Source organism: Colius striatus, chromosome 8 (genome assembly GCF_028858725.1).
Source record: "Colius striatus isolate bColStr4 chromosome 8, bColStr4.1.hap1, whole genome shotgun sequence".
Lineage (NCBI taxonomy): Eukaryota > Metazoa > Chordata > Aves > Coliiformes > Coliidae > Colius > Colius striatus.
This window is the reverse complement of record NC_084766.1, coordinates 14,597,104-14,622,954: the sequence shown is the minus strand read 5'-3', so window position 1 is coordinate 14,622,954 and position 25,851 is coordinate 14,597,104. Positions and strand designations below refer to the sequence as shown.

Sequence of the window (25,851 nt, the reverse complement as noted above, 5' to 3'; positions counted from 1 at the left end):
AACATGGATCTCATCTACAGGGCGAACAGTCCTTCAGGAGCAAATTCCTCCAGTGTGGGTTGCCCACAAGATCACAAGTTCTGTCAGCAAACTTAGTCCAGTGTGGGCTTCCCACTGGGTCACAGCCTTCCTCGGGCATCCACCCTCTCCAGTGTGGGATCCTCCACGGGCTGAGTGGTTCCCTGCTCCACCATGGGCTGCAGGGGCACAGCTGCCTCACCATGGTCTTCACCACAGGTCACAGGGGAATCTGTTCTCCAGTGCCTGGGCAACCTCCTCACCCTCTTTATCTACTGACCTTGGTGCCTGCAGAGTTGTTCTCACATTGTCACTCTTTTCTTCTGCTGCAGTTTTGCCTCTGCACAACAACTTCTTCCCCTTCTGCATTGTTTTAATCCCAGTGGCATTACCTCCATCAGTAGTTGTCTCGGCCTTGATCAGCGGTGGCTGGCAGCTCCAAATGGCACTGGCCCTATCAGATACAGGGGAAGCTTCTAGCAGCTTTTTTAAGAAACCGCCCTTGTAGGCCACCAGTCTCCAAACCTATCCACACAAGCCCAGTGGAGGGGGGAGGGAGCGAGCCCTGAGGGCTGCACTGACACGCCTGCATTTGGTGTCCTGCAGTGGACGGCGCGTGGACAGAGTGGAGCAAGTGGTCGGCATGCAGCACAGAGTGCACGCACTGGCGCAGCCGCGAGTGTGCCGCGCCGGCCCCCCGCAACGGCGGCAAGGACTGCAGCGGCTTGCTGCTCGACTCCAAGAACTGCACCGACGGGCTCTGCCTCCACAGTGAGTATGTGGGCAGGGGCACAGGCTGCAGGTGATGCCAACAGCCGTGCCTCCGAGTTGAGGAGGGCGAGCAGCAGTGCCATTGGTGCCTGGCTTTCAAATTGTGTCTTTAACAAGGTTTTCTTTAACCAGATTTATCCTCTCCAAAGCTAGTTGTCACCCAGCGGAAAGAAAGGCTTGAGGATTTTTTGGTGGGATCTAAACATCTCACCAAGGCGTCTGAAGCAGCACGGGGCTTAGCTGGGGTCTCTGCTGAAATAAGTCTGGTTGTGGTTAGGGGGAACAAGCTGGGCCAGGGGTTTCTCAGCCCCACCATGAAAACATCTGACCTGGGTCATTGCTCCATAGGAGCTCTGGAGCAGCAGCTAGGAAAAAGAATGATAATGATAATGCTGCCACTCTATACATGCGTGCAGGGAAGGCTGAGCAGCCAATGCTGCCACCTGCTGCTGTGTGACACCACTGTCCCCTTCAAACTGCCACAGCCAGAAAGGCCCACAGTCCCATTAGCTGGCGACCTGCACCCTGGGGGCTGTCTGGGCACTCTTTGTACTTGACTTTCTGCATGCCCCTGGGAGGGATGCTGCTCTCCTGTCCCTCCCTGCCACACTCTTCTATTTCATCTCATCACCATCGCCACCTTCACCTTTTGTTTTCTAACTTTTTTTTTCCTAACAGATAAAAGAGTTCTAAGCGAACCCAAAAGCCACCGTAAGTGCTCATTTCATGGCCATTGTGTTTCTTTGCATTTGCTTTGGTTTTGTTCTCTTGTATCCAGGATAGGGCTCCCCAGCATCTGGGGCCAGACAGGGTGAGAAAAGGAAGCAGATAAAGCCCACCCTAAAACTCCTGTGTACGTTACATCACTCACACTGCTGAAGCTATAAATATGACTTTTGTGCCATCGCTCCCATCCCCTTTTTGCTGCCTGCAGTTCTTGGGTGCACCACGAGGCAGCTGCTGTCACACCAGCAAAGCTACTCCAGGCATTGCCACCTTCCCGCAAGGACTCCTTTCCTCTAGTTGGGGGTCCCAGGGATGCATCAGGGTTCCCAGGGACTTGGCAGTGAGTTGCCAGCTCCTGGAAGTGGTGTAGTCCTAACATGAGATCACCAGGATTAGGTTAGGGCTTCACTCCAGCACATAATAGTAGACACCAAGAGATGGAGTGAGCAGGGAGGGAGGAAGGAGAGAAAGATGATTTGAGCATGCTGCTGGAGGCTTTACCATGCTCAGCCTTCCCTCTTCGTCCCTCTCCTTTCTAGGCAGATTTATCCAAGGTTCACCAGGCATTTAAGGATGGAGGGCGTTGTGGCAGGGGAGGGAAAGATGAGGAAGCTGAGGGGTGTCTGTAGAGATACAGTGACACTACCTTTCTGCATGGATGCAGAGCTCAGGTGCATATGTGTGAGATGAATAGGCATTGCTGCACTCCTCAGGATTGTCTGTGAGGATGTGAGGACTGATAGCTTCATGAACCTGAGCTGTGCAAACCTAATGTTTCTGGGCCTCTTGATGCTCAAGTAAAGTTTGCACGAGCTGTGGCAAAGTGTCCTCCAAAGCTTTGAGGGGTTCATCCCCAACTCAGTCTCTGGCATAGTTCTGACTTCTAGAGCACTCTTAGAAAACCCCCTCCATCCTCCTGCCGTGTCCCAGTTCCGGTGTCCTGAGTTGGTGGCAGGGTTGGGGAGCACTGCTGGGTCTGGATGTGCATTTCCAGTGCTTCTTTTTTCACCTTCACTTCTTTACCCTCTCCCAGTTCTGGAAGCCACAGGTGACGTGGCCTTGTATGCCGGGCTGGTGGTGGCCATTTTCGTCTTCATCGTGATCCTCATGGCTGTGGGGGTGGTGGTGTACCGGAGGAGGTGCCGGGATTTCGACACGGACATCACGGACTCATCAGCTGCACTGACCGGAGGCTTCCACCCTGTCAACTTCAAGACCTCCCGGCATGGTAAGAGCCAGAGCCCTTGCGGGTCCTGCTCACCAGCTCAAGCCCAGGCAGAAGGAGAGTCAGGCTGCAAATGACAGTAGGAGATGGGCTGTAGGTGGGCACCCAGCCTAAGCTTTCTAGGGGAATGTGCTGATTTTTAAAGGCTGAGGGCTCCATGGTGGCGGTGGTCAGGTGTTGATGGTGGGAGTCTGGGCAAAGCATCCGCAAAGCAGATGCAGGGGAGGTTACTGTAGGGTGCTGCTCCTCACGTAGCCATGGTGCTGAGCAGTTCCCTTCCAAGCAGCTGGTGGAAGGTGGGCAGGTGTAGCCCAGCGCCGTGCCGGTTATACCTCCTGTGCACCCTCAGTCCCTCACTGGGCGAGGTGGGCTTCTCACTCAAGCGGTGCTTTTACATCCCCTTGTCTCCACTGCTGCCTTCATCCTGTCCCTGTCTTCCCCTCCCACAGACAACCCTCAGCTGCTGCACCCTTCGATGCAGCCAGACCTGACGGCCAGCGCCGGCGTGTACCGCGGCCCCATGTACACCCTGCAGGACTCCTCCGACAAGATCCCCATGACCAACTCCCCGCTGCTCGACCCCCTCCCCAACCTCAAGATCAAGGTGTACAGCTCTTCCACCGCCTCCTCCTCGCCAGGGCTCCATGACGGGACTGACCTGCTTGGTGGGGTCCCCACAACTGGCACCTACCCAGGGGACAGCACCAGGGACGGACACTTTGCCAACATGCGGGGCAAAGCCCTGGGCTCCCAGCACCTCCTCAACTTGCCCCGGGAGCACGGCAACAGTGCCAGTGGCACGTTTGGCAACCTTGGGGGAAGGCTCACCATACCAGGCACTGGTAAGCTCTGGGCTGGGCAGGAGGGTGCATTTGGCTGCTGAATGATTGAGGAGTTGCTCTTGTTCCAACAGGCTTGCCTGCCATGAGCAGCTCTTTATTAGCCAAAGCTGACTCAGGGAAGGAAGGCAAGAAGCCATTCCTAAGCCAGGCTTCTCAGGCTGGCATTCACAGCTTCCTGAGACTTTCTTGGCCAGCCCTTTCATTGATCCAGGGCCTTGCACAAAGATCCAGCCTGGGGTTTTGCATCCTCATGCAGTGGCCTGGTCCCTCTCTGCAAGCGGTACAGCTGAGGAACATCTGGAGATGTTTCTCCTGGGCTGCTCTGGGCTGCCCTAGCTCACTGCTGTCCTTGTGCTTGCCAGCTGGGGTGTAAGGGTGGCTTCTTCCTGGCAGTTTCTCCCTTGTTGTGTGACTAATGCCTACGTGTGCCATGCCAGGAGTGAGCCTGCTGGTGCCTCATGGAGCCATCCCCCAGGGGAAGTTCTACGAGATGTACCTGGTCCTCAACAAGTCAGAGAGCGCCCTGTAAGTCCCACCACACCACCCGCACTCCTGTTCATCCTTGGCAGCCGTGAAGCTTTGCCTTCCAACCTGCCTTCCCCTCTCCCCTCCCTCCCCAGCCTGCCCTCCGAAGGCACCCAGACAGTGCTGAGCCCGGCGGTGACCTGCGGCCCCACCGGCCTGCTCCTGTGCCGCCCTGTCGTCCTGACTATTCCCCACTGTGCCGACGTTGGCTCCTCGGATTGGATTTACCAACTGAAAACACAGTCCCACCAGGGCAACTGGGAGGTAAGATGGGAACCCAGCCTCTGCAACTGGAGCAGACCACGAGTCTTGTGGGACACAGCCCCTGGATGATGGGTTAACCTCTCAACCTTGATTCCCTGTAGGAAGTTGTGACCCTGGATGAGGAGACCCTCAACACTCCTTGCTACTGCCAGCTGGAAGCCAAGTCCTGCCACATTTTGCTAGACCAGCTTGGCACCTATGTCTTTGTGGGAGAGTCCTACTCCAGGTCAGCCATCAAGAGGCTCCAGCTGGCCATCTTTGCCCCCACAGTTTGCACCTCCCTGGAGTACAGCCTCAAGGTCTACTGCTTGGAGGACACGCCAGATGCTCTGAAGGTGAGGTCATCTTGTGGCTCCCGCTTCCCAAAGGTGTTTGTGCCTGGGGCCTCTCAGGGTGGCCTGGCCCCAGGGAGCAGACAGCCTGATGCAATTGCCTGCTAAGTGACCACAGGGAAAGAAGATGTTTACTGCTTTCTCCATACTTCTTCAACTTCTCTGAAGGAAACAATGAGGTTGTTGCTCAATTCCTATACTGGTCCCCTTTCTGCAGATTCTATATGAGATTTTGCTGCTGCTGGATGGGTTTTCTCTCTTCCACACAGAAAACACTTTGCTGCTGTGATTTACATTGGTTTTCTCTAGATCCTGCTCATTATTCCTGCATGGAGATGTGTCTCCCTCCTCCTTGTAGGGTTTTGTGGCATAGATAACATAGAGTACAGCACAGGAATCTTGATTTTTGGATGCTCTAGGTACCTGGACCAGTAGTGTGGTAGCTGTTTCATAGACTCATAGAACCATTTTGGTCAGAAAAGAACTTTTAAGATCATTGAGTCCAACCACTTACCTCATACTGCCAAGCTCATCACTAAACCATGTCCTTCAGCACCTCAGCTACATGCCTTTTAAATATCTCCAGGGATGATGGTTCCACCACATCCCTGGGTAGCCTGTGCCAGTGTCTAACAACCCTCTCAGGTAAAAATTTCTTCCTGCTCTTCAATATAAATCTCCCCTGGTGCAACTTGAGGCCATTTCCTCTTGTCCTGTCATTCATTACTTGGGAGAAGAGATCAACTCCTACCTCACTACAACATCCATTCAAGTAGTTGTAGAGAATGATCATAGAAGCATAGCATCATAGAATCGTAGGGGTTGGAAGGGACCTTTAGAGATCATCTAGTCCAACATCCATGCCAAAGCAGGTCTACCTAGATCAGGTTGCACCCAGCTTCATCAGCCTCTCCTCATCAAACTTGTTCTCCAAACCCTTCACCAGCTCTGTTGCCTATCTCTGGACAAACTCCGGCACCTCAGTGTCTTTCCTGTAGTGTTAGGCCCAGAACTGAACACAATATTCAAGGTGCAGCCTCACCAGTGCTGAGTACAAGGGAGACAATCACTTCCCTGCTCCTGCTGGTCACACGATTTCTGGTACAAGCCAGGATGCCATTGGCCTTCTTGGCCACCTTTTTGGGCACACTGCTGACTCATGTTCAGCTGCTGGAACAACACTCCCAGGTCATTTTTCACCAAGCAAGTTTCCAGCCATGCATCCCCAAGCCTGTAGGGTTGCCTGGGTTGTTGTGGCCCAAGTGCAGGATCCAGCACTTGGCCTTGTTAAACTTCATGCAATTGGCCTCGGCCCATCATTCCAGTGTGTCCAGGTCCTTCTGAAGAGCCTTCCTGTCCTCAGATTTCATTCCCAGTGACGTGTCCTGTGGTGTCACTGCCTCTAGGTGGAGATGTAGGCAGTGCTCTGCCTCCTAGATGGCATTTTTCTCCTAAGTAGAACTGCTGGTAAAATAGTGGAATCATGTTAAAAACAGACAGGGTGACATTCCTCAAGAGACTGCCTGACCTTTGCCTTGGACCCCTGTGTTGTCTGAGGAGTACAGAGGTGAGCAGGGAGATGAACTCCTGGGTCTCACTGCCTGTCCTGCTGCCTGCAGGAGGTGCTGGAGCTGGAGCGGACGCTGGGCGGGTACCTGCTGGAGGAGCCCAAGCCCCTGCCCTTCAAGGATAACTACCACAACCTGCGTCTCTCCATCCATGACATCCCCCACGCACTGTGGAGGAGCAAGCTGCTGGCCAAATACCAGGTGAGGGGCAGCTGGGGTCCCCAACCAGGGACACCATCTCCAGCTCTGGCCTTGTCTCCAGAGTTGCCTCTCAAAGGGCTGGGGGAGGAAGGGGAACTGATTTTCTGGTCTCTCCTGGTGGGATGCTGTTTAGGGGGATCCTTCTGTCCCATCTCATCCCTGTGGGGTGGCTGGGGGAGGTGGGATCTCCCAAGGGAGTTGCTGGAGGCTTTTCTGAGCCCGTGTTTTTGTGGTCTGCAGGAAATCCCCTTCTACCATATCTGGAGCGGCAGCCAGCGAGCCCTGCACTGCACCTTCACACTGGAGAGATACAGTCAGGCCTCCACCGAGCTCACCTGCAAGATCTGTGTCCGGCAGGTGGAAGGGGAAGGGCAGATCTTCCAGCTCCACATCACGCTGGGAGAGGTGAGCGGTGGGGAGGTGGGGGAACAGTGAGGGTACATGCTTAGGAGCTGCACTGCAACACCTTGCCCTGTCTTTCCCCTTGCAGCACACCAGCTCCTTCAACACCCTCCACTCCCACCACAGCGGTGCCACCACCACCACCCAGCTGGGACCCTATGCCTTCAAAATCCCTCTCTCCATCCGGCAGAAGATCTGCAACAGCCTAGATGCTCCCAACTCCAGAGGAAACGACTGGAGGCTTCTTGCCCAGAAGCTTTCCATGGACCGGTGGGTCTCCCCATGCTTTGCTTTCCCCAGGCAGGGGACGCCTCACCCTACTCTCCCTCTCTGCTGCAGGCATGCAGACGGGTTATATCCACCTGTATAGGTCCTCCCATAAGTATGGGTGTAGTTCCTCATAGTTACACCCATCTGTATCTGTGCCTCCATCTGTGCCACAGTCCTGGGTCTCTTGTCACTTGGAACTGGCCCTTATTTATCTGGGAGCATGCTTGTGCTGTTCCTGCCTGGATTCACCTCTGAGGACTGAAGGAAGGGAGGGTAATTTCAGCAAAACAAAGCTTGAATGGCTTTTGTCTGAATGCCATCTCTCTGTAAAAACAGGAGACAATGCCTCAAGGGCTTTGGCATTTGCGTTACAGCATTTCCATCAGGTTTCACATTGAAAATGGGTTTGCAGCATCCTCCCTCCTCCCATCCCCAAAGGCCACCCCACCAACCTGGACCTCATCTCTTCTTCCCCTTCACAGGTATCTGAACTACTTTGCCACCAAAGCCAGCCCCACTGGGGTGCTCCTGGACTTGTGGGAAGCTGAGCACCAGGACGACGGCGATCTCAACACCCTGGCCAGTGCCTTAGAGGAGATGGGCAAGAGCGAGATGCTGGTGGTCATGGCCACAGAAGGAGACTGCTGATGATGCTCCCTGCGGCTGATGGGCTGGCAGGACAAGACGGGGAGTGAAGGGAAGAGGAGACCCCTCCCTGATGGCGAGGGGAGGAAGGGGACTCACCCCCAACAGCAAGGGGAGGCGTGTCCATCCCTGGGCAGTGGCTGAGCAAGGAAGGGCCCAGGCGATCACTTCTCCCTCCCTCCCCACATCACTGTCAGCCTTAGAGACGTATCCTCAGCGTTTACAAGCAATTCAAGTGTTAACACAGCATTCCTCTTCCTCCTCCTCCTCCTCCTCCTCCTCCTCCTCCTCCCAGCTGTCCCCAAGGTGGCAGCCAGTGTGGGGAGGAGTCAGGGCTTCTCAAGTCGGGATGGGGGCTTTCCTTCTCCTTCTTTGTTTGGGTTCCCCTCTGGTTCTTCTCCTCTTTTGATAGTGTTTCTGCGTTGAAGAGACAAGTCCAGTCTAGGCAAACAGCTTCTGTCAAAAGCCTCAGAGAGCTTAACAAGGCAAATAAGAAAGAAAAAAGGAAAAAGAAAAAAAAACAAGTTTCTTAGGAAACGCAAATAATTTATTATCCAGATCTTTGGATGAGTCCTTTTTAAAAAAAAGAAAAAGAAAAAAAAGAGATTTATAAATCTTGTTGGTTCCTGTGTGTGAGAGCAAGAGCGTTGCTGGGGTCGGGGTAGCAGGGAGAGAGGTTTACGTGGACACGCTTTTGTGGTGACAAAGCGTGCGATCTGAGTGGAGCAACATGTGTTTACATGTCCTGGGACCCCGGAGAGTCTGTAGGGTGAAGTGCCTCTACGCCCCTCTGGCTCAGGGCTGGCCCACACCCTCCCCAGGATTTTTTTCCTTGCAAACTCCCCTTTCCCTGAGCAGCAGTGCCCAGCAGAGCGACGGGTTCCCCTCCAGCCAAGAGGAGGGATGAGGGTTGCTGCCCTGCATTTAGGGTTCAGGGGAGGGGGGAGTGCATCCAGATATGGGTATTTTTAATGAATTCTTCCCTGGCATTGTTTGGGGAAGCTTTTTAGGATGACTACGCCTTCATTTATGTAACTTCAGTACAAACCAAAGATTTCAGCTCTGCAGCACCCTACTGACCCATGGGCCAAAGCGGGGACGGGGAATGTTTTGAAACCCAGCGGGATTTTGCAGCGAGCACCCCAAAGCTGGGCTTCAGGGCTCAGAGAGGGGTGATGAGCAACTTGTGGAGGGCTCTGGGGAGAGCAGAGGGCTGGCAGATGGCATGTGGCTCCTCACAAACCACATTGCTGGCAGGTCCAAGCGCTCATGCCCAGTTTTTGATGCAGTATTTCAGCGGAGATCTGAGGAGGGAATCCTTGGTATCTCCATGTTGCAAGCCAGGCTGAGCGTTTCCACCCAAGGGATGGTATAATGGGCAGTGGTTTGGTTTCCCTCTTCTTGTTGCACCTCCTTTTTTTCCACTTTTTATAATGGCAGAGAAGTTGTGAGATGACCGGGAAGTAACGGAGGGGTGGTCGAGAACGAGGGTCCTCACAAAGACAGTGTCTCAATGAAGGGTAAGAGTTTAGATTGCCTGCAGGTAGAAGTAGTTACTCAGTGAGTATCTTAGAAATGTGTCTGTTTTCTAAAAAAAGAAAGTAAGTAGGAAGGGGATGTAAGCTCAGGATTAGACCAGAGCATACAGCAGGGCTACAGCTCACCCAGCAGTGGGAGTACTAAGAGCAAGGTCTGTGAGAGCTGGTCCTGCTGCGGGCTGCAAAGCCCCAGAGCGGTGTCAGGGGTGTGTGCAGTGGTTTTGGGCCCGGACAAGCTCAGGGAGCCCTGCTGCCAGCCAGGGCATTGCCTCTGCAGGGCAGCTCGCGGGGAGCTTTCAGTATTCCTCTTGGCAGCTCTTGGAGCGCTTATTGAACATGTAGCACCCCTCCTTGGAGTGTTTCAGGATCCATGGGGTTCATCTCTTCTGGGTTTTCAAGGCTGAGGGGGAGAGGGAATCCTCTTTCTTTGTGCTGGATGGGAAGACTTCTGCTGTGTGAGCTCCCCTGTTTCATGGGAAGGGGTTTTAGCCAGCCTTTGGGTCATGTTTGAGCATCCAGCTTCTGAGCCCCCGTCTCTGAGGTGAGGGGGGAGCGAGCCAGTTTGGAAAGAAACGAAGGATTTATGGCTCAAATGGGCTGCTGGCATTTCATAGGGCTCCTTTCCCAGTGCCACAGTGCTCTCTGTGAGATGAGATGCTCTTCCTTTGGGCCGCATCTGAATCTCTCACTGTCATTCCCCCTGTCTCTGGCTCACAGGCAGCTGCACCGGCACGTGCCTATCCGTCCATCTGTCTGTCCGTCCCGCCTGCGGGTACCTCTGCCTCCATTCCCATCCCTCCATGTTTGTCTTCCCCTTCCTTTTGGTGGGCAGCAGCTGCCTGGATCTGCCAAGGGCTGTGTTTGGGGAGGTTCTACCCATTGTTCAGAGCAGGGAGCTTGCATCAAGAGGCAGGGTTTGCCCCCAGCCCAGTCCTCCGAGCACCTGCGCCCATCTGCCCTTGGTGCCAGCTCCCAGTACCTCCCTCCATGACTGGGGCTTTCTCTGGCTGGGCATTTTGGCAAAGGCAAGCCCAAGGTCCATGTGGTGCTGGCGGTGTCTGTCTCTTGCTCTGCAGTCTGTTTCCATATTTATATGTCTGGGGGATGGGCCTGGTGGCATCCTCTAAATCTGCATCTGTTTATTCTGTAAACTAAAGAACTGTAAATAAAGTTTAGCATTCCTATTGTAACAAATTAATTTTTATGCAATAAATTATATTTCCTAGTCTAATAAAAAAAATCATAAACAGTCTGCTCACTGCCCCTCATGTTCATCACCCCCCAGTTCCTGCTGGGTTTGGCATCTGCAGGGATTTGGGTCCGGCTCGAGCGGCAGCGCAGGGATCTCCGTGAGCATCCTGCCAGCCTGGTTTTGGGTCGGATGCCACAGGCATGCTGGCAGCAGGAGGATGTTGCTGTTGAGGTCCCTAATGGAGGTAAGCTGGAGAGATTGATTTATGATTTGTTCTGGACTCGCATGGGTGATTACAAGGCAGGAGGGTAGTGCTGCAACTGTGTCTTGTTTGCTGAACCACCGTCTCAGGCAGTTCATTTCCTTTTCTGAGGGGTATCCACCAGTCCTGCAGAAAGCAATGCCTCTTCCAGCAAGGACCAGGACCAGGGTGCCTAATCTGGGAGGGGGAAACGGAGCATGGAGCTGTAATCCATAACTCATGCATCTCTGTCCTCTAGCCCCTGCCTTGTTCATCTGCCTTCTCACATTGCCCCATCCCTCACCTTGTGGCCTCCTCCACCATTCTGCCCTCCTGCTTCCATCCCATCACCTCAGCTCTGCCAGAGGAGGCAAAGCCGGAAGGGTTTGCAGGGAGAAGTGAGGGTCTTGGGGAGAGGCAAGGGTCCTGCTGGCCCTGCTCACCTTACCTCACCTTGCCCAGCTCATGGGGACAAGGTGCCAGCAGGAGATGGATGTGTCATCCTGCTCTGGACAGATGTGGGGATTCTGCAACCAGTGGAAGAAATGGGGAGAAAATGGCTACGCTGTTACCACGGCAATTAGAGCCACAGAAAGATGCAAAACACTCCCAGATGGGCTTTCCAGCTTGGAAGACAGTGCTGTGGCATCACCTTCTCAAAAGTGATAACCTTTCCTTTTCTTAAAATTCCTTTAACCTCAGTCTCCCAAGTTGCTTTCACTGGGCACCTTTTGCACTATCCCATCTTTCCCAGGGCCCAAATCCATGGATGCCTTTAACCAACTGGTGCCTGATTTCATCTGATGTTGTCCTATTGAAATACCCAGCTTGCTAATTCTCCTTAAAATCAAGCTGGCTCACACCTCTGTCGTTGATATGTTGAATTCAATCGCTGTGACAGATTCAAAAGTGACAGCCATGCCATCACTAAGCATTGACAGATTTATTCTGCCAGAGAGAAGCCACCCAGGAGCACCAGAGCAGACAACATCAGGGGCTCCTGACTTTTCCATTGGGTGTTTAGGAAATTTCCTTTGGGCCAGTCCTGCTGGATTTTACAATTCACTTCCCATGAGCTGCTCCTTACAGCAGTGAGCTGTACTGAGGGGAATGTAGCTGCTCTGCAAGCCCTGGTTAATGAATTGCAGTCTCTTAACCATTACTTACATGCCCTTTGCTCTGTTACGCCTCCAGCATGGCAACGGCTCACAGGGCTGTAGGATGCCTGGTGCTCCTTTGGGATAACCACGAAACCTTCTGCTCCAGTGCTCCTTTGGGATAAACACGACACTCTCTCTGCTTTGGAACAGCTCACCTTGCTTTCAAACCAGCAGTGGCTCTATATGTGGGGCCAGGGTGGAGGGGAAGCAGCCCAAACCCCACTTAAAGGGATGTCCCTAAAATCTGCCCCAAGGTCACATGGTGGGTCTGTGTTGCAGAAGGTCTCTTGAGTGTGGCTGATAATGACTCTGGGGCCAGTCACAGCTTTGGTTAAGCGTGGACCTGGCTTTGTTTGCGCCTCTCCGCTGTCACGGTCCCTTGTGCTGATGTGATGCAAGGCCCTTCTCCAGCAGCAGGTTTTCTGACAGCTGATAGACAGCAGCAGGTCAGAAATATCAGGCGAATCTCTCTGAGCAGATGGATTACTGACTCGGACAGGCTGTGCCATCTCCTCAGGTGCTTTCCCAGCCTGGCCTGTCAATGCAGATGAAAATCCCAAGGAGAAACCTCTGGAGAGAAACCCATGTGCTCTTCTAAAACCTTTTCCACTTCAGCACATCGCCGGTGGGGCGGTTGCGTGCTTCTGCTTGTTTTGCTCACAAAAGAGGCAAAAAAAGACCCCATAGAGCATGCATGTGCTGTTTTGCTCTGTAGGTGGCCAAGACTTGGAGGGGCTGGGGCTGGGTGGTGGCTGGCCAGGCTGGCTCCCAGGCTGTGACCCACACTTCATGCACTGATGCTGCTGGGAGATGGGTCTGTCTGCATTTGTCCCACAGGCAGTTGCATATGGAATAAAAATCCAGACTGGACCATCCTGGGGCCTTCTGCAAAACTGGAGACTGTTTTGCTTTGATGAGGAAAGGCTGGATACATGTGCAATGGAGGGGAAAGACTAAAGACAAACAGCTTGTGACAGGAGACATAAAATGTAAAAGTCCACTAACTGCCAAACAAGTGCGAACAAATTGGCAAAGTCTACAGAAAAAAACGGGGCCTCACCAATTTACCATTCTTCTATGTGGCTGCCCCTGTGCCATGGAGCCAAACCCATCTTTGGGAATGGGGAAAAAGGGGCAGATGAGTGGAGTTGAGGAAGGAAGCTAATGGTGTTTCCCTTCACAGTCTCATGGTGCCCTCAAAGCGAATGCTGAAGTCTAGTTTGGAGGAAACTGAGGGCTTTACAGCAGAATTCATCCTCCTGGAACACTAAAAAAGGTGAAGTGAGTCAAGGAGGAGTTTGTGCGCTGGTTCTACCCTCACCTTCCAGACGATGCTCCACATTCGCCTCCCTCGCACCCTCACTAGGGGAGGATGCACTTGCCCTTTGGGTGACGCCCACCAAAGGAGCGAGTCGCCGAGCCCTGGGTTGTGGTTGGCGTGATTAACACTGATTTTAAGAGAGTGCCTCTGATTGAAAAGCAAAGCGTGAAGGCCAGAGCTGTCTGTGGTCCGTCTGCAAGAGGGCAGCTGGACACAAGCGGAATAAGGGGGAAGGCGGCAGAGGAAAGAGGGCGAAAATAGAGTGAGAGGGGGGCGGAATTGACAGGGGGCGTGAGGCTGCACCGCCCCTCGCCTCCCGCTCGCCCGCGGGGCCGGGCCAGGGCCAGGGCCACCCCCGACGGGGCGGAGCGGGGCGGGAGGACCCGGCTCGGCGGGGAGGGAGGCGGCGGGGCCGTGCGGCCCCCCAGTAAGTGCTGCGGCGGGGATGGGGGGATGCGAGCATAGAGGGAGGGGAGGCTTCCACCCTCTCGGAATCATAAGCTTTTGTTTCCAGATCCCCGATTTCCGGCATTTCCCTCCTGCCCTGCGCTCGGCCCGGCCCTTCCCCCGGGGGTTTCCCGGCCTCTGCCGCAGCCCCGCGGGGCCGCGTTGCTGTGTGGAGCCGGGTGTCGTGGCGGTGCTTTGCCCCGCGGAGCCCGCCGGCCTTGCCTCGCCTTACGAGCCGTTTTCCAGAGCGACGGCGCCCGGCCGGTGTGTGAGTCACGTCCCACAGCCCGGGTGGTGTTCCCTGCGTTTCCAGGCCGCTCTGCCGAGCCAGCAGCTGTTGCAGCAGTTTACAGGGCGCTTTAGGGAGCCCGCCGGTGTTACCCGAGTTCACAGGTTGTTCTGCAAAGCCTCGCGGCGTTGTTAGTTTACAGGCTGTTCATTATTTTTTTGGAGCTGAGGTTTCCTGCTTTTGCAAGGCCAAGGGGACGGGTTAATTGTTAATTAGGGATGGAAACACGGGTGCCGTGTCTTGGTTCCCTTTCCCGTGCATTTCAGGGCTCGGGCCATCGCGGTGCTGAGCCGATTCGGCTCACTCACCCTGCATTTGCGAGACGGTCACGGGCCAAAGGAGGACAGGGCCACGCACAGCAATAGTTTTCAGCCCCCTGTGACAACAGTCTCTGTTGATGGCTGTTTTGCAGCGTGCCAGCGCCATGCAGCCGGCAGCCGGCAGCTTCCCCGCGGACGAGGAGCCACTGATGGCAGAGCCGTCGGTGAACAGAAGCTGCCGGCAGAGACCCACAGACCGCTTCGGTGGGGCCTACGTTATTTTTTTCCTCCTGGGCGTCGGGTCCTTGCTGCCCTGGAACTTTTTCATCACGGCAAAACACTACTGGATGTACAAGCTGCAAAACTGCTCGGAGCAGGCAGGCCCTGTGGGACAGGGCTCGTCGGATCTGCGGGTGAGTGTGCTGCTTTCAGGGCAGAAGTAAAAAGCTGCTTTCCTTCCTGATTTGCTCTTTTTCTTTTTTTTCCTCACCAGTTCCCCAGAAGGCAGGTGAAGGGCCTCTGGGGTTTTGCCTGCTGCAAACCAGGGGCAGAGGTTTGCACAAGTAGTTGCAAGAAGGACGCTTAAAAACTGAAAGGCATAGCACTCTGTGGCCTGTCTTTGACCTGTATTTGAAGTGCTGAGGTTTGAGGTACAGTTAAAAGAATAGCTTAAGATGCCCTATAAGCAAGACTGCCTTTCACAGGACAAAGGGCAAAATGGGGCAAAGGAAAAAGTCTTTTTGTCCATCATACTTGGTGAGCCCCACTCTGTGCTTTTCCGTACACGCTTGGTTGCAGCTCCCTGGGGGCTAGGAGATAAACTGTCTCAGACTTCTGGCCCCATGGTGAGGCATTGAACATAGTTTAGGCATTTTTCTCCTCACACTGCCTGGTACAGCATGTCCCTGGGAGGCAGGAGCAGGGCCTTGCAGGAGCACTGGCCCTGGACCGCACTTCTTGCCGTAGTCTGGGGTGCTTCACTGCTTTTCCTTCAAGGTCTGGCAGATGTGAGCAGAGTGTCTCCTTGCTGCAATAAACATCTGGCTTTTGGTATATGGGGCAAGGAGTTTGTCATGGGGTGAGTGATGAGCTGGCCTTGGGGCAGCAGGCTCAATGGCCTCTCTTTTTCTCCTCCAAAAAAGCTTTCTTCTCTCACTCCTCCTGCCCCTCTCACTCCTCCTGCCCCTCCTCAGCCCTGTAATTTCGTTGTGGCTGGACAAAGTGTTGGTATGAGTAGGCTGCATCCAGTCCTTGTCTTGTTGCTGAGCTCGTTCAGGTGGTTTGGGCACATTTTATTTTTATATAAACACAGAACCACATGTGACACACATGTTCTCTCTGTTGCTTCTCACACTAATACAGCATTTGTGGCTGGTTTAATTTTAATAGTTAGTAAACTGGCAGCATTTTCAATGGGGAGGAAGCAGGGTGTCACTGATGGGGCTTGTACCAGGATGGCGAAGGACTGGTATGCTGATACTGGGTGGATTAAACTGATGGAGACCAAGGCCTCCTGATGCCCAAAGATCACAAATAGGCTGCCCTGTACTAGCAAGGGTTCTCAGAGAGGGCACAAAGGCTGGTCCACTTCCACATGGCATGATGTCCTTCCAAATTCCCTGAGTCTCCCCCACTCCTCATCGCTTCTACACCACACATGACCCAAGCCATTCTTGAAAAAGTTGGTTTCAAGTGAAGTATCAGGAGGCGTATTCTTCCTAAAAACACAGCTGTAATCCTGGCCCGGGCAGCTGTTACTTTGTTGAAAAGATATTTCTCTTCCTTCTATATGGCCATATGACCTAGTTTTGGCTGGGGTAGAGTTATTTTTCTTTTCTAGTAGCTACTACAGGACTATGTTTTGTGTTTAAGCTGCAAACAGCATTGATAACCCAGGGATGTTTTCGTTACTGCTGAGCTCTGCTTGCACAGCATCAAGGCCTTTTCTACCTCTCACCCTGCCCTGCCAGAGTATAAACTGGAGGTGCACAAGGAGCTAGGAGGAACCATGGCCAGGAGAGCTGATCCCAAGTAGCCAAAGGACTGTTCCATACCGTAGACCATCCTGCCCAGTATATAAACTGGGGGGAGCTGTCAGGGAGGGGCAGATTGCTGCTCGAGCATCAGTCAGTGGGTGGTGAGCAACAGAATTTGGCACTGCTTGGTAATTTTGGTTGTTTTTATTGTTATACTCCTTTTAATTGTTACTGTAGATTTTATTGCTATTATTAGATTGTATTTCATTTTAGTTACTGAGCTGTTCTTATCTCAACCCACAAGATTTGGGTTTTTTTCTGATTCTCCTCCCCATCCCTCTGAGGGGGTGGGGAATGGGCGAGCAGCTGTGTGGTGCTCCATGGCTGCCTGGGGTTAAACCACAACATCACGGCACAATGTTTTTTACTTCCTCTGGTGAAACGCAACCTGACTTTTCTGTGAAAGCCCAGTCTGACCAAAAATAACCCCCAGTGAGCCCTGTTTCTGCCCTGGGCTGGCGAGCCATGGTGCTGTGGCAGAAAGGCTCACCTTCAAACAGAGCACAACCCTGGGAAGACAGGCTTGTGTCTGGCAGTTTGCTCTTGGCTCCAGCCTGCTCACTGCCGTTCACTTCATGCCCCATGCTCCTGGTGATGCTCAGGTCCCTTCAGACACTTCTGTGGGCCTGGATTACTTTTCCAACCTGGCAGGAGCCTGGCTGCCAAGTCCAGGCCAGAGCAAAATGAAACCTACTTTGCAAGAGCATCTTGGCAGCACCAGCCAATGATGATGAGTAATTTGCCACTGTGATGCTTTGTCCTTGTTTGGGTTTGGTTTTTAAGGTGCCAAGGGCATAGCATGCATCATGGCACTGTGTGTGAAGGTTCTGCAGTTAATATAGGGTCAAATGTCTCCATTATATGCCTCAGCCTCGTGGCTGAGGGATGACACCTTCCCCACGAGAGGCAGAGTGGGGAGGAGGGTAGCTTTGGGTGGAGAGGAAGATGCAAGATTTGCTTTGGGAATTCTTATTTATTACGAGCCAGGAAAGGGGTGGCAATCTTTCAGTGGCCACACTTCTTCTCAAACACCACAATGGTTATGGGGAGCTCAGCCCTTGTGAGCAAGTCCAGAGGAGATGAGCCAGCCAGTCAGGGAGGGCTCAGCAGAATGGGAGAAGAACTGGGGATGTCTTGTGTAGCCAAAGCCAAAATTTTGCCCTGAAAGCATGTCTGTGACGGGTGGGAGTACCCACGTAAGGAGAAGAGTTACAACCTGAGCTGGATTAGCACCTAATGAGCAGGAGCAGAGGGGAGGTGGAGCCTGATATTTTCCATTGGTCTGGGCACAGATTAAATTTACCACCCACCATTCTGCTGCTGCATTAAAAGTGTGGCCTGAGGGCTTTCCTCTTTCACAGAAATGGCAGCAATTGAAACCCTTCTGCTTGGCTTTTCTTTTCCAGCAGGGTTTGGCCATGAGTTAGGCAAGGTAAAAACTACTCAGTGCAGTGAAGGCTCCTAGATTCCTTAAAGACTTGCCCAATTCACCTCCCATCACTGGTGTGAGCACGTTTGCTGGGAGTGAGTAACCATTTCCCTGGGGTGCTCAGAACATGGCATCTCGGCCGAATTGCTTCAAGTACACTTCTACTTGGGTTAAAAGCTTTGGAAAGCCTTTTTACCTCCCTGAAGGAAAACCAATGGTCACAGAGCTTTGAGTGTCCTGCTTTGCCAAGCTGGTGCCCAAGTGCAGTCATTTATGTCTATACAGACCCTGGAGGAGCAGTTACTAGGTTCCACATTGCTTACAGCAAAGCTCCTGGTAGGGAAGAATAAGTGCCATGCTTGTAAACTGATTAAAAGGCTACGAGGCAAAGCTGAGGAGACAAAAAAATCCCAGTAATATGCAGAGAAAATGTGCCAAGTGCCTTCTTTTGTTCGGACATGACGTGGCCCCATCCTTGTAGCTCAGTAACTGCAGAAAATGCAAGCCCCTTGTGATGGGGGTGGATGGGGTCATCCTCTTTGTGAGCAGCCTCCTACCTGCTGTCTGAGATTCCCACAGAAGAAACAAGGGATTAAGCACTTCAAGGGGAAGAGATGGAGCAGGCACGCTTTAACAACACAATACATAAAATGGATTGGAAATATAAGTGTTTGACTGCACTCTTGGCAAAGAAATCTCTCTCTCTGCTGTGGCTATTGCTTTCTGTGTGCCCAGCCTGACCTCTGTGTGAGGTGGGCTGCTGAGTATTGACTGATGCTGCAGCCGACTCGCTCCAGTGGTACGTGAGTAAATGTGTGTTGAGTTTCAATATAGTTTCCCAGTGAGTGTTGTGCTTGCAGAGAGGGAGAGCAGGAGGTAAAATGATGTCCCAGTGTCGCTACTCAGGCATGTCCTCAAGTGTGGTGTCCTGGTCCCTCTGCCTGGAGAGGGATGCAGGGGTTTGCTGGCCATCACAGGCGTTCGAGGCAGTTGGCTAATAGTACTAATGCTTTTTTGTCCTGATTTGTAAGAAACAGCCCTCACAGAGCTCAAATAGGGTAAAATGTTCATGGGTTTTATCCAGGGTGGCAGAGCTAGCAGGAGAAATTTAGACCTCTTTATTTCAGGTGCTGCACCGTGGGGACAGTGCAGCAATAAGGCAGGTGTTTCCTTCACTGTTTTTGCTTCTCAATTTATGTACCCAATTTCCTGCAATACTCTAGGGCTGCTGCAGGATGAAAAAGCCCCAGGGGTCTCTACCTGCTACTTGTTGTCCAGGGCAGCTTTGCAACACATGCTACAGTGCAACAAGGTGAACATCTGGATCACAACTCCCAACATGCGCTGTATCATGCTGTGTTTAGGACCTGAAATTTGTGTGGTGTTCCTTCCTACCTTTATTTATTTGTTTTGTTGCTTTTTTGTTGTTGTTCCTGGCAGGACTATTTTGAGAGTTACATCTCCATTGCTTCAACTGTGCCCTCGGTGCTGTGCCTGATCGGAAACTTCTTGCTCGTCAATAAGTAAGCGCTGCTCCGTTCATGCATCTGTTAGCCATGGCTCTCCCCAGCTTTGCCTGTATCCCTCCCACCTTTCTCTGGCTTCAGCTGTGGCTCTCAGCTCAGCCTCCCCTTCCCTTGAGGAAAAGCCCCAGGGCATCTGGAGTACAGCCTCCCTTGTGTGGGCCAAAATCCCTCGCCTGCCCCTGCGTGAATCACAGCTGGCTGAGATGAAGCAGAATGAAGCATGCTGCTCCCCTCCAGCAGCACCCCTGCCTCGAGCTGGCTTGAGTAGCACCACTATAAATAAATTACTAATAAATTCCTTACTTAATTGCTTGGCAAACTGCCTTTCCTCTTAAAGAGGCCACCATTGTCACCAGGGGAGGGATGGAGAGCCAGGCTCCTGAGTAACACCTTACTCTTGGCCTAACAGCTGCTGAACTGGGTTAAGAAGTGGACCCATCGTGCCTTGCTGCAAGCTTGACTTAAATCTGAGATAGCCTTCTCCCCTCATTTATGTGTCCTTACTTATCTCAGATCAAACTCCTGCACCTTTTTGGGTGGACAGAACTGTGTTTGTGTGCTTAATCTCTAGACCACAGCCATCAGAGGCTCTAGATCACAGAGCTTGCCCACCTCTCTCCCTCACCCCTCTGTCCCATCCAGCCTCCCAGATGAGTAACAAGCAACCTTCATGCTCAAACAACTAATTCTTTTGCAGGGACATGCCTGGGGTTGCTTTCACCTAGCCTGCCATCTTCTTCACACAGGCTTTATCAGGATTGCTGTGCCTTGCTCCAGCTTCTGATTTCTGGGAGAAATGGGTATTTACTGCTCTTTTGGGCTTATAGACTTAGTCCTGCTGATGGTGAAAGTTGGAATTGCAGAGGGCTTTTTATTCCTCTTCTTCCTCTACCTTTCTCTATTTCCTTTCATCCTCCTCATAGCAGAGGAGTTGGTGTCCTCTTCATTGCATCTTCTTGTTAGAGTTTTAAAGGCAGGGATTGTTGCTTCCCCTTGTCCCCAGGGTACCCGCCAGTGTCCGGATCCTGTCGTCCCTTTTCATCATGCTGGCTGTTTTCCTGGTCATCACAGTGCTGGTGAAGGTCGACACTTCCACTTGGACCATCCACTTCTTTGCCCTCACCATCACCTGTGTGGTCATCGTGAGCAGCGCCTCGACTGTCTTCAGCAGCAGCATCTTTGGGCTGAGCAGTCGCTTCCCCATGGAGAACTTGCAGGCACTGATCTCGGGTTGGTGTCTCCCAACTGTGGCCCCGTGGGATTGTGCTACTGGGGTTTCTGTAGTTGGATGGTTGGTTTTCTTTCCCTCCTGCATCTGGTGTTTCATCACATGGGGCTTATTTTAGAAATTTCACTTTGCCTTGAAGATAAAGGGAAGTGGCTGAAGGAGAAACATACTTGGTCATATGAGCTGGTGCTTTCATTTCTGTAAATACCCAGAGACTGCAGTGCTGAGGGAGATTGGGAGAGCAGTGGTCTTTCACCATCCCTGCCCTGGGGGCAGACATCCTGCAGAGCAGCTCCAGCCAGCATGAGGGCTTTGTTCTGTGCAGGGAGAAAGGGGGGAAGGAGATATGTCCATCAGCCCTTCTGTTTGCAGCTGGAGGAATCTTCAACTTTGCGTTGTCTCCTCCTTTCTGTTCAGCATTTCCTTGTATTTCCATGAGTGATGAGGGGCAAGTTGGGAGCCGTGAGTGATGAGCTCCCTGGAGGTTTGATAACATTATAAATGTACTGTGGAACAGCTGACAAACCAGGAGGGGAAGAGGGGAAAATGAAGACGGAGAAATTTTTCCTGGGGCTGAGACAGGAGTGTATTAATGAGTTTAGCCCAATGGGGGAAATCACCACATCCCTGCGATGGCATACCTGTTGCTGCCGGCTTGAATTCCAGTCTGAGGAAGTGCAGCAGAGAAGTGGATATGTGTGTGTTGGGGGAAAGCCAGGTTTAGGCTTTGGGCAGAGTTTGGTCTTTCTCTGCAGGACTTAGCACAAATCCCAGCAGATCGGGTCTCATCCTGGCCTTGTGCAGTGCTGCAGCTGTGCTTGAAGGGGAGACGGGATAGGGGTCGTGGCCCCACAAATCACTGTGCTGCAGCAGGTGTGGAAATGGAGGATGAGGTGGGGTGTACAGCTGCACTCTGAGCCAGGACTGGGGACTAGCCTGTGGGCAGGAGGATGAGGTTTGTGCAGCCCAGGAGGTGCTGCTGTTTCTGGATTCCCCCTCTGCATCAGTCCTCCTCACTGGAGGTGCAGTGGGTGGCTGTTTGCCACCTCTGCATCGCTCACCTGCACCCATCTCGCTCGGGGTGGCTCAGCCCCAGGCGCTCAGCTTGGTCTCTCTGCTGTCCCATGGTCCCACAGGTCAGGCCATGGGTGGCACCATCAGCGCCATCGCCTCTGTGATGGACCTGGCGGCAGCATCCGCGGTCACAGACAGTGCCCTGGCCTACTTCCTCACTGCCGACATCTTCATTGTCATCTGCATCACGGTGTACCTCCTCCTGCCCAGGCTGGAGTACTCCAGGTGCGTGCACCAACCTGCCACAGGCATCTCCCAAGCATTTGCTCCCATTCTGCCCCGTGGCCCCACTGCTTCCCGCCTCCAAGCCCCAGCTCTGGCATGATGCCACTGACAGCCTCGCTTCCTCATTTGACTGAAACCACAGACTGAAACTAGGTGCCTGCCCCAGCACTTGCTGAGCTTCTGGCAGGGCTCCCCGGGTGCAGAGGGATACTAACATCAGGCTTTCTGAAATGCTTTAGTCAGTGGAGAGCTGTAATCTGGAAGAAGCCTGGGTGGGCATCCGTGTCTGCAACACCATGCACTGACGTGCACGACTTGTTGGCCTTGCTGGTGCTTGCCACCTCCAAAACCACCTGCCCCCCTCCACCCCCAAATGCCTGTATGCAGTAGGTCCCTGCTGTGAAAGACTCAGGGTGGAAAGGAGAAAAGGGAGTTGTGGGTCCCTGAGGATCACCTGTAGGAGGCAGGAGCTGGAGGCATAACAGGGATGCTCTTAACTGCCTTTACGAGATCCAGCAGAAATCCCTGCATCATCAGCTTCTCTCCTGATGTCTTTCCAAATCTCAGTTTGTTTCCCTCAACACACACACTTAGCTAGTAATCTCTCTCCTCTTTTTCCAGGTATTACCTGAGCAGCCAGCAGGAGAGCCCATCTCTGGGAGCCGTGCTGCCTGACAGCTCTGTGGAGGACAAGGCACAACCAGGAGACACTGCAAACACTCCCTTCCTCAGAAAGAGCACTGGCATCCCCCCAGTCTGGCCCATCCTTCAGAAGACTGCCCTTCTCGGCTTCTGCCTCTTCTATGTCTTCTTCATCTCCATCATCATCTTTCCGTCTCTCTCCTCTAACATTGAGTCAGTCAGCAAGTCCTCAGGAAGCCTGTGGAGCACTAAGTACTTTGCGCCACTCACCAGTTTCCTCCTGTACAACTTTGCCGACTGGTGCGGGAGGCAAATCACTGCCTGGATCCAAGTGCCCGGCCCCAAGAGCAAGCTACTGCCTGTCCTTGTCCTCCTCAGGACAGTTTTCGTCCCCCTCTTCATTCTTAGCAACTACCAACCCCGGGCTCACATCCAGACAGTGGTCTTCAACCAAGATGTCTACACAGTGGTCTTCACGGCACTGCTGGGGCTGAGTAACGGCTACCTGGGGACACTGGTCATGGTCTACGGCCCCAAGATTGTGCCAAAAGAGCTGGCTGAGGCAGCAGGGGTGGTGATGACCTTTTACCTCATGCTGGGATTGGCTGTGGGGTCTGCCTGCTCTGTTCTTATTGTCCACCTCATATAGAGGAGCAGCCAGGGGGATGCCCTTTCTTTGTGGTGCTGCTCTTGGGTATTTAGAGTTTTTTGCCCCAAAAAGAGAGGCATGCCGTGGTTTTGGGGCAGGCTGCTTGTCTTGGGGTGGGTTGCATCCATGGAGGAAGTCCTCCTTCTGGGAATGGGTGTCCTCTGTGCTTGGGAGGTCCTTTTTCTGGGAAGGGATGTCCTCTGTGCTTGGGAGGTCTCATCAGATAGTTGTCACTCCCCTGCCTCAACTGGAGCAAGCGGACCAAAAGTCTCATCCTCCCCAGGGAGCTAAGGGAAGCACTGAGGGCACAGGGAAACCTGTCCCTCAGCCCAGTGTGCCACCACACTGGTTTGAAACCAAGCCTGGGGCTTTTGATGGCACCTTGGGTTTTGCTGCCTCACTGTTATGAATTTAAGCCCTGCAGTGTTTTGGTGGTTTTGAAAGGGATCTTTCTTCATCAAGCTGTGATGATGGTGTTGGGCTGAAAGGGATTTGAGCCCTGGAGCACCTTCAGGCAAGCTTCAGGAGCAGATAGAAGCCATACCAGGGAGCAGGGCACCGTTTTGGGTGGATTTCATACCTTCACGACACAAAAAAAACCCTCATATATAAGGGAAACTCTCTCCACTAAGACTTCTTGCCTTATTTTTTCCAGGTAAGATTGAATCAAGGGATCATTCACCTCTCAGCATGGTGCTACTAGTGTCAGGGTGTATGTCATAGCCAACCTGAGACCATTTCTCCTTCTGTGACTGGTGTGAGGGTTATGGACATCAACTTCCCTGTCTGCAGATGAACCTCAAGGAAAGTGAAATGCTAAGTGGTCCTCCTCTTGAGGTTTTTAAGGTACCTGCAGTCAGTCTTGAGAAAGGTCTATAAAAGCCAAGGTGAGGTATTAGAGAGACTCTGATGGGATGTTCCCAGCAGAAAGTTGATGAATTCACGTAGATGGGCACCATACGGTCTCCAGGTGTTTTCAGAGGGGTGAGCTAATGTGACACCCAGAAACGTGGCCCACCCAAAGGGGACTGGCTTTTCAAGTCACTTAAAGTGCCATATGCAAATGCTGAATGCAATGGCTGAATTTATTTTATCAAACTGGGTGGGTTTATGGTCTAGGAGAGGTGACCTGGTAAGCAAGGGTGTAATGGCATAACTTGGCATTGCAGCTGAGCCCTCAGGGATGCTCTCCATGGATAACACTTCCTTTAAGACTGAGTGATTAGCAGATCCTCCATCAGTGGGATGCTCTCCCAGCATCTCCTGATGCTGGCCTGAGCTGCCAGACCATCCCCTTGCAGTGCAGGATGTGGTGGTGAGCAGGAGGGAGGATGTGGGGCTGGTGCCTTTCCACCTGTGGCCACCTTGGCTTTGCTGGGAGAACAGCAGGATCCACGGTGCTTATTGCCACGGAATGACACCTGGGCTTGGTGGGTGTTGTTTTGTTCTGTAAAGTCATTTCCAGTGAAGTTGGGCTCATTGGCAATAAACACACAGTTTTGCTTTACAGTTGATTTTTATTTAAGCATAAAATCCAGACAGGAGTGGAAAATTTACAGAGTGTGTGGCACTGAGGACCAGCCTTATGGTATGTGACCCTGTCACTTAGGGTTGCAGCCCTTCAGCCCCCAATGCTTGGCCACGGGCTGCTTTGGCCAGCTGAAGGGCCACCTCGGCTTGAAGGGCAGCCCAAGGGTGCTGCTGATGGGAGTGAGCACTCCCATTGCCTCCGTGGGCGCTGGAGCATTGCTTGGAGTGATGCGATAGTCGGTTGTGGCTGAAAAGGCCGAGCCAGCCTGGTGTTGGCAACTGTAATGTCCCTTTGTGGCCTTCAGTGCTTCTCACTTGAGTGCCTGCCACATGGTCTGCTCTCCTCAACTCAGGCATTTTCCCCCAGTCCTGGGCACGGTGAATTTCTGCTCGTTTGCTGACGGCTTTGTATCTCTGCTGCTCCTCTTCCTCCTGTTACAGACCAAATGCCTCTTGCAGTAGGACGTAATTATCCCGTACCACTGCTAATAAAGATAGTTCTTGATACTGTGAGTTGCTGGAGTCTGGAGTGATTTCTCGTGGAGGTGCACTGATGCATCCAGTTTTAACTTGCATTTTTCCTTCTGATCATCCTCCTCTCCCAGCCGGGGTTGTAAACGCGGAGAAATCACTGACAAGGGCCAAGTGAAGGAGCCTGGAAAGAATTGCTTCGAGAGCCCAGTTATTCTAATTTAATACCTCCAAATGACCTGCAGGTAGGTGTGAAGAGCATACTTATTGAATCTGCAGGGCCAAGCAAGCAAAGAGAGGGTTTATCCATTGTCTTTGATGGCATTCATGTAAGGGAAGCTAGAGAAATGATGGGGGAAATCATCACAGGTGCAAACTGGGCAAGAATCGGGTCTGGGTGTAAAGCAGGGCGTGCTGGTGGGAGCATGACAGTACGAGGATGGATGGTGACAGGCAGCCTGAGCCGTGAGTGTGTGGGTGATCCCCATGCCAAAGGGGATGCGTAGTTTATAGGATACTGCACATAACAGCAGGGAGGTGATTACTGCCTGGGCAGAGCCACATCTCATACTCTGCGTAGGCTGTATCGAATGAAGAGGGAAACAGTGGTTTCAAGGCAGGATGCAGGGTGCTGTATTGCAGATGCAGGAGGTGAAATGCAGCCTCAGTGTAGTGCTGAGTTCTTTTGAATAATGTGACTTTGATCAGGGATGCAGCCACTGGCCCCAGTGTGCGGTTGAGGAATGATGTGTGCCCTTTGCTCTGCACCAGTACTGGAAATGCTACGAGGGTCAAAACCTCACT

General features: G+C 52.7%; 2 protein-coding genes across 5 annotated transcripts in view; both read left to right on the top strand.

Annotated features, from left to right (window-relative positions):
* The window catches only part of UNC5B (unc-5 netrin receptor B), a 56,246-nt gene extending 45,667 nt beyond the window's left edge, over nucleotides 1–10,579 (top strand). The window contains exons 7-17 of one of the 2 annotated variants that reach the window (XM_062001394.1): nucleotides 625–789; nucleotides 1,468–1,500; nucleotides 2,549–2,743; nucleotides 3,190–3,582; nucleotides 4,020–4,107; nucleotides 4,203–4,371; nucleotides 4,473–4,706; nucleotides 6,323–6,472; nucleotides 6,713–6,877; nucleotides 6,963–7,144; nucleotides 7,627–10,579. In XM_062001394.1, coding sequence (XP_061857378.1) covers nucleotides 625–789; nucleotides 1,468–1,500; nucleotides 2,549–2,743; nucleotides 3,190–3,582; nucleotides 4,020–4,107; nucleotides 4,203–4,371; nucleotides 4,473–4,706; nucleotides 6,323–6,472; nucleotides 6,713–6,877; nucleotides 6,963–7,144; nucleotides 7,627–7,792 — 1,940 coding nt within the window. In that variant the 3' untranslated portion in view covers nucleotides 7,793–10,579. The remainder of the gene's footprint in view (nucleotides 1–624; nucleotides 790–1,467; nucleotides 1,501–2,548; nucleotides 2,744–3,189; nucleotides 3,583–4,019; nucleotides 4,108–4,202; nucleotides 4,372–4,472; nucleotides 4,707–6,322; nucleotides 6,473–6,712; nucleotides 6,878–6,962; nucleotides 7,145–7,626) is intronic. The other variant, XM_062001395.1, reaches the window with a different exon arrangement.
* A 3,043-nt stretch (nucleotides 10,580–13,622) lies between these two features.
* On the top strand, nucleotides 13,623–25,047 carry SLC29A3 (solute carrier family 29 member 3). Of its 3 annotated transcripts, none has more exons than XM_062001337.1 (6): nucleotides 13,623–13,668; nucleotides 14,390–14,650; nucleotides 19,143–19,225; nucleotides 20,232–20,458; nucleotides 21,593–21,755; nucleotides 22,377–25,047. In XM_062001337.1, exons 2-6 carry the CDS (start codon nucleotides 14,402–14,404, stop codon nucleotides 23,044–23,046), a joined length of 1,392 nt encoding a protein of 463 aa, XP_061857321.1. In that variant the 5' UTR covers nucleotides 13,623–13,668; nucleotides 14,390–14,401; the 3' UTR covers nucleotides 23,047–25,047. The 3 variants fall into 3 exon arrangements, with proteins under 3 accessions (XP_061857321.1, XP_061857322.1, XP_010207430.2); XM_062001338.1 differs by lacking the exon at nucleotides 13,623–13,668 and adding an exon at nucleotides 13,967–14,084; XM_010209128.2 differs by lacking the exon at nucleotides 13,623–13,668 and having other exon boundaries at nucleotides 14,229–14,650.
* Nucleotides 25,048–25,851: the final 804 nt, after the last annotated feature.

Coding starts and splice junctions, on each gene's coding strand:
- SLC29A3 (XM_010209128.2), top strand. CDS start 14,375: ATGGCTGTTTTGCAGCGTGCCAGCGCCATGCAGCCGGCAGCCGGCAGC. Junction 14,651..19,142: donor AGGGCTCGTCGGATCTGCGG/GTGAGTGTGCTG, acceptor TGTTCCTGGCAG/GACTATTTTGAGAGTTACAT. Junction 19,226..20,231: donor AACTTCTTGCTCGTCAATAA/GTAAGCGCTGCT, acceptor CCTTGTCCCCAG/GGTACCCGCCAGTGTCCGGA.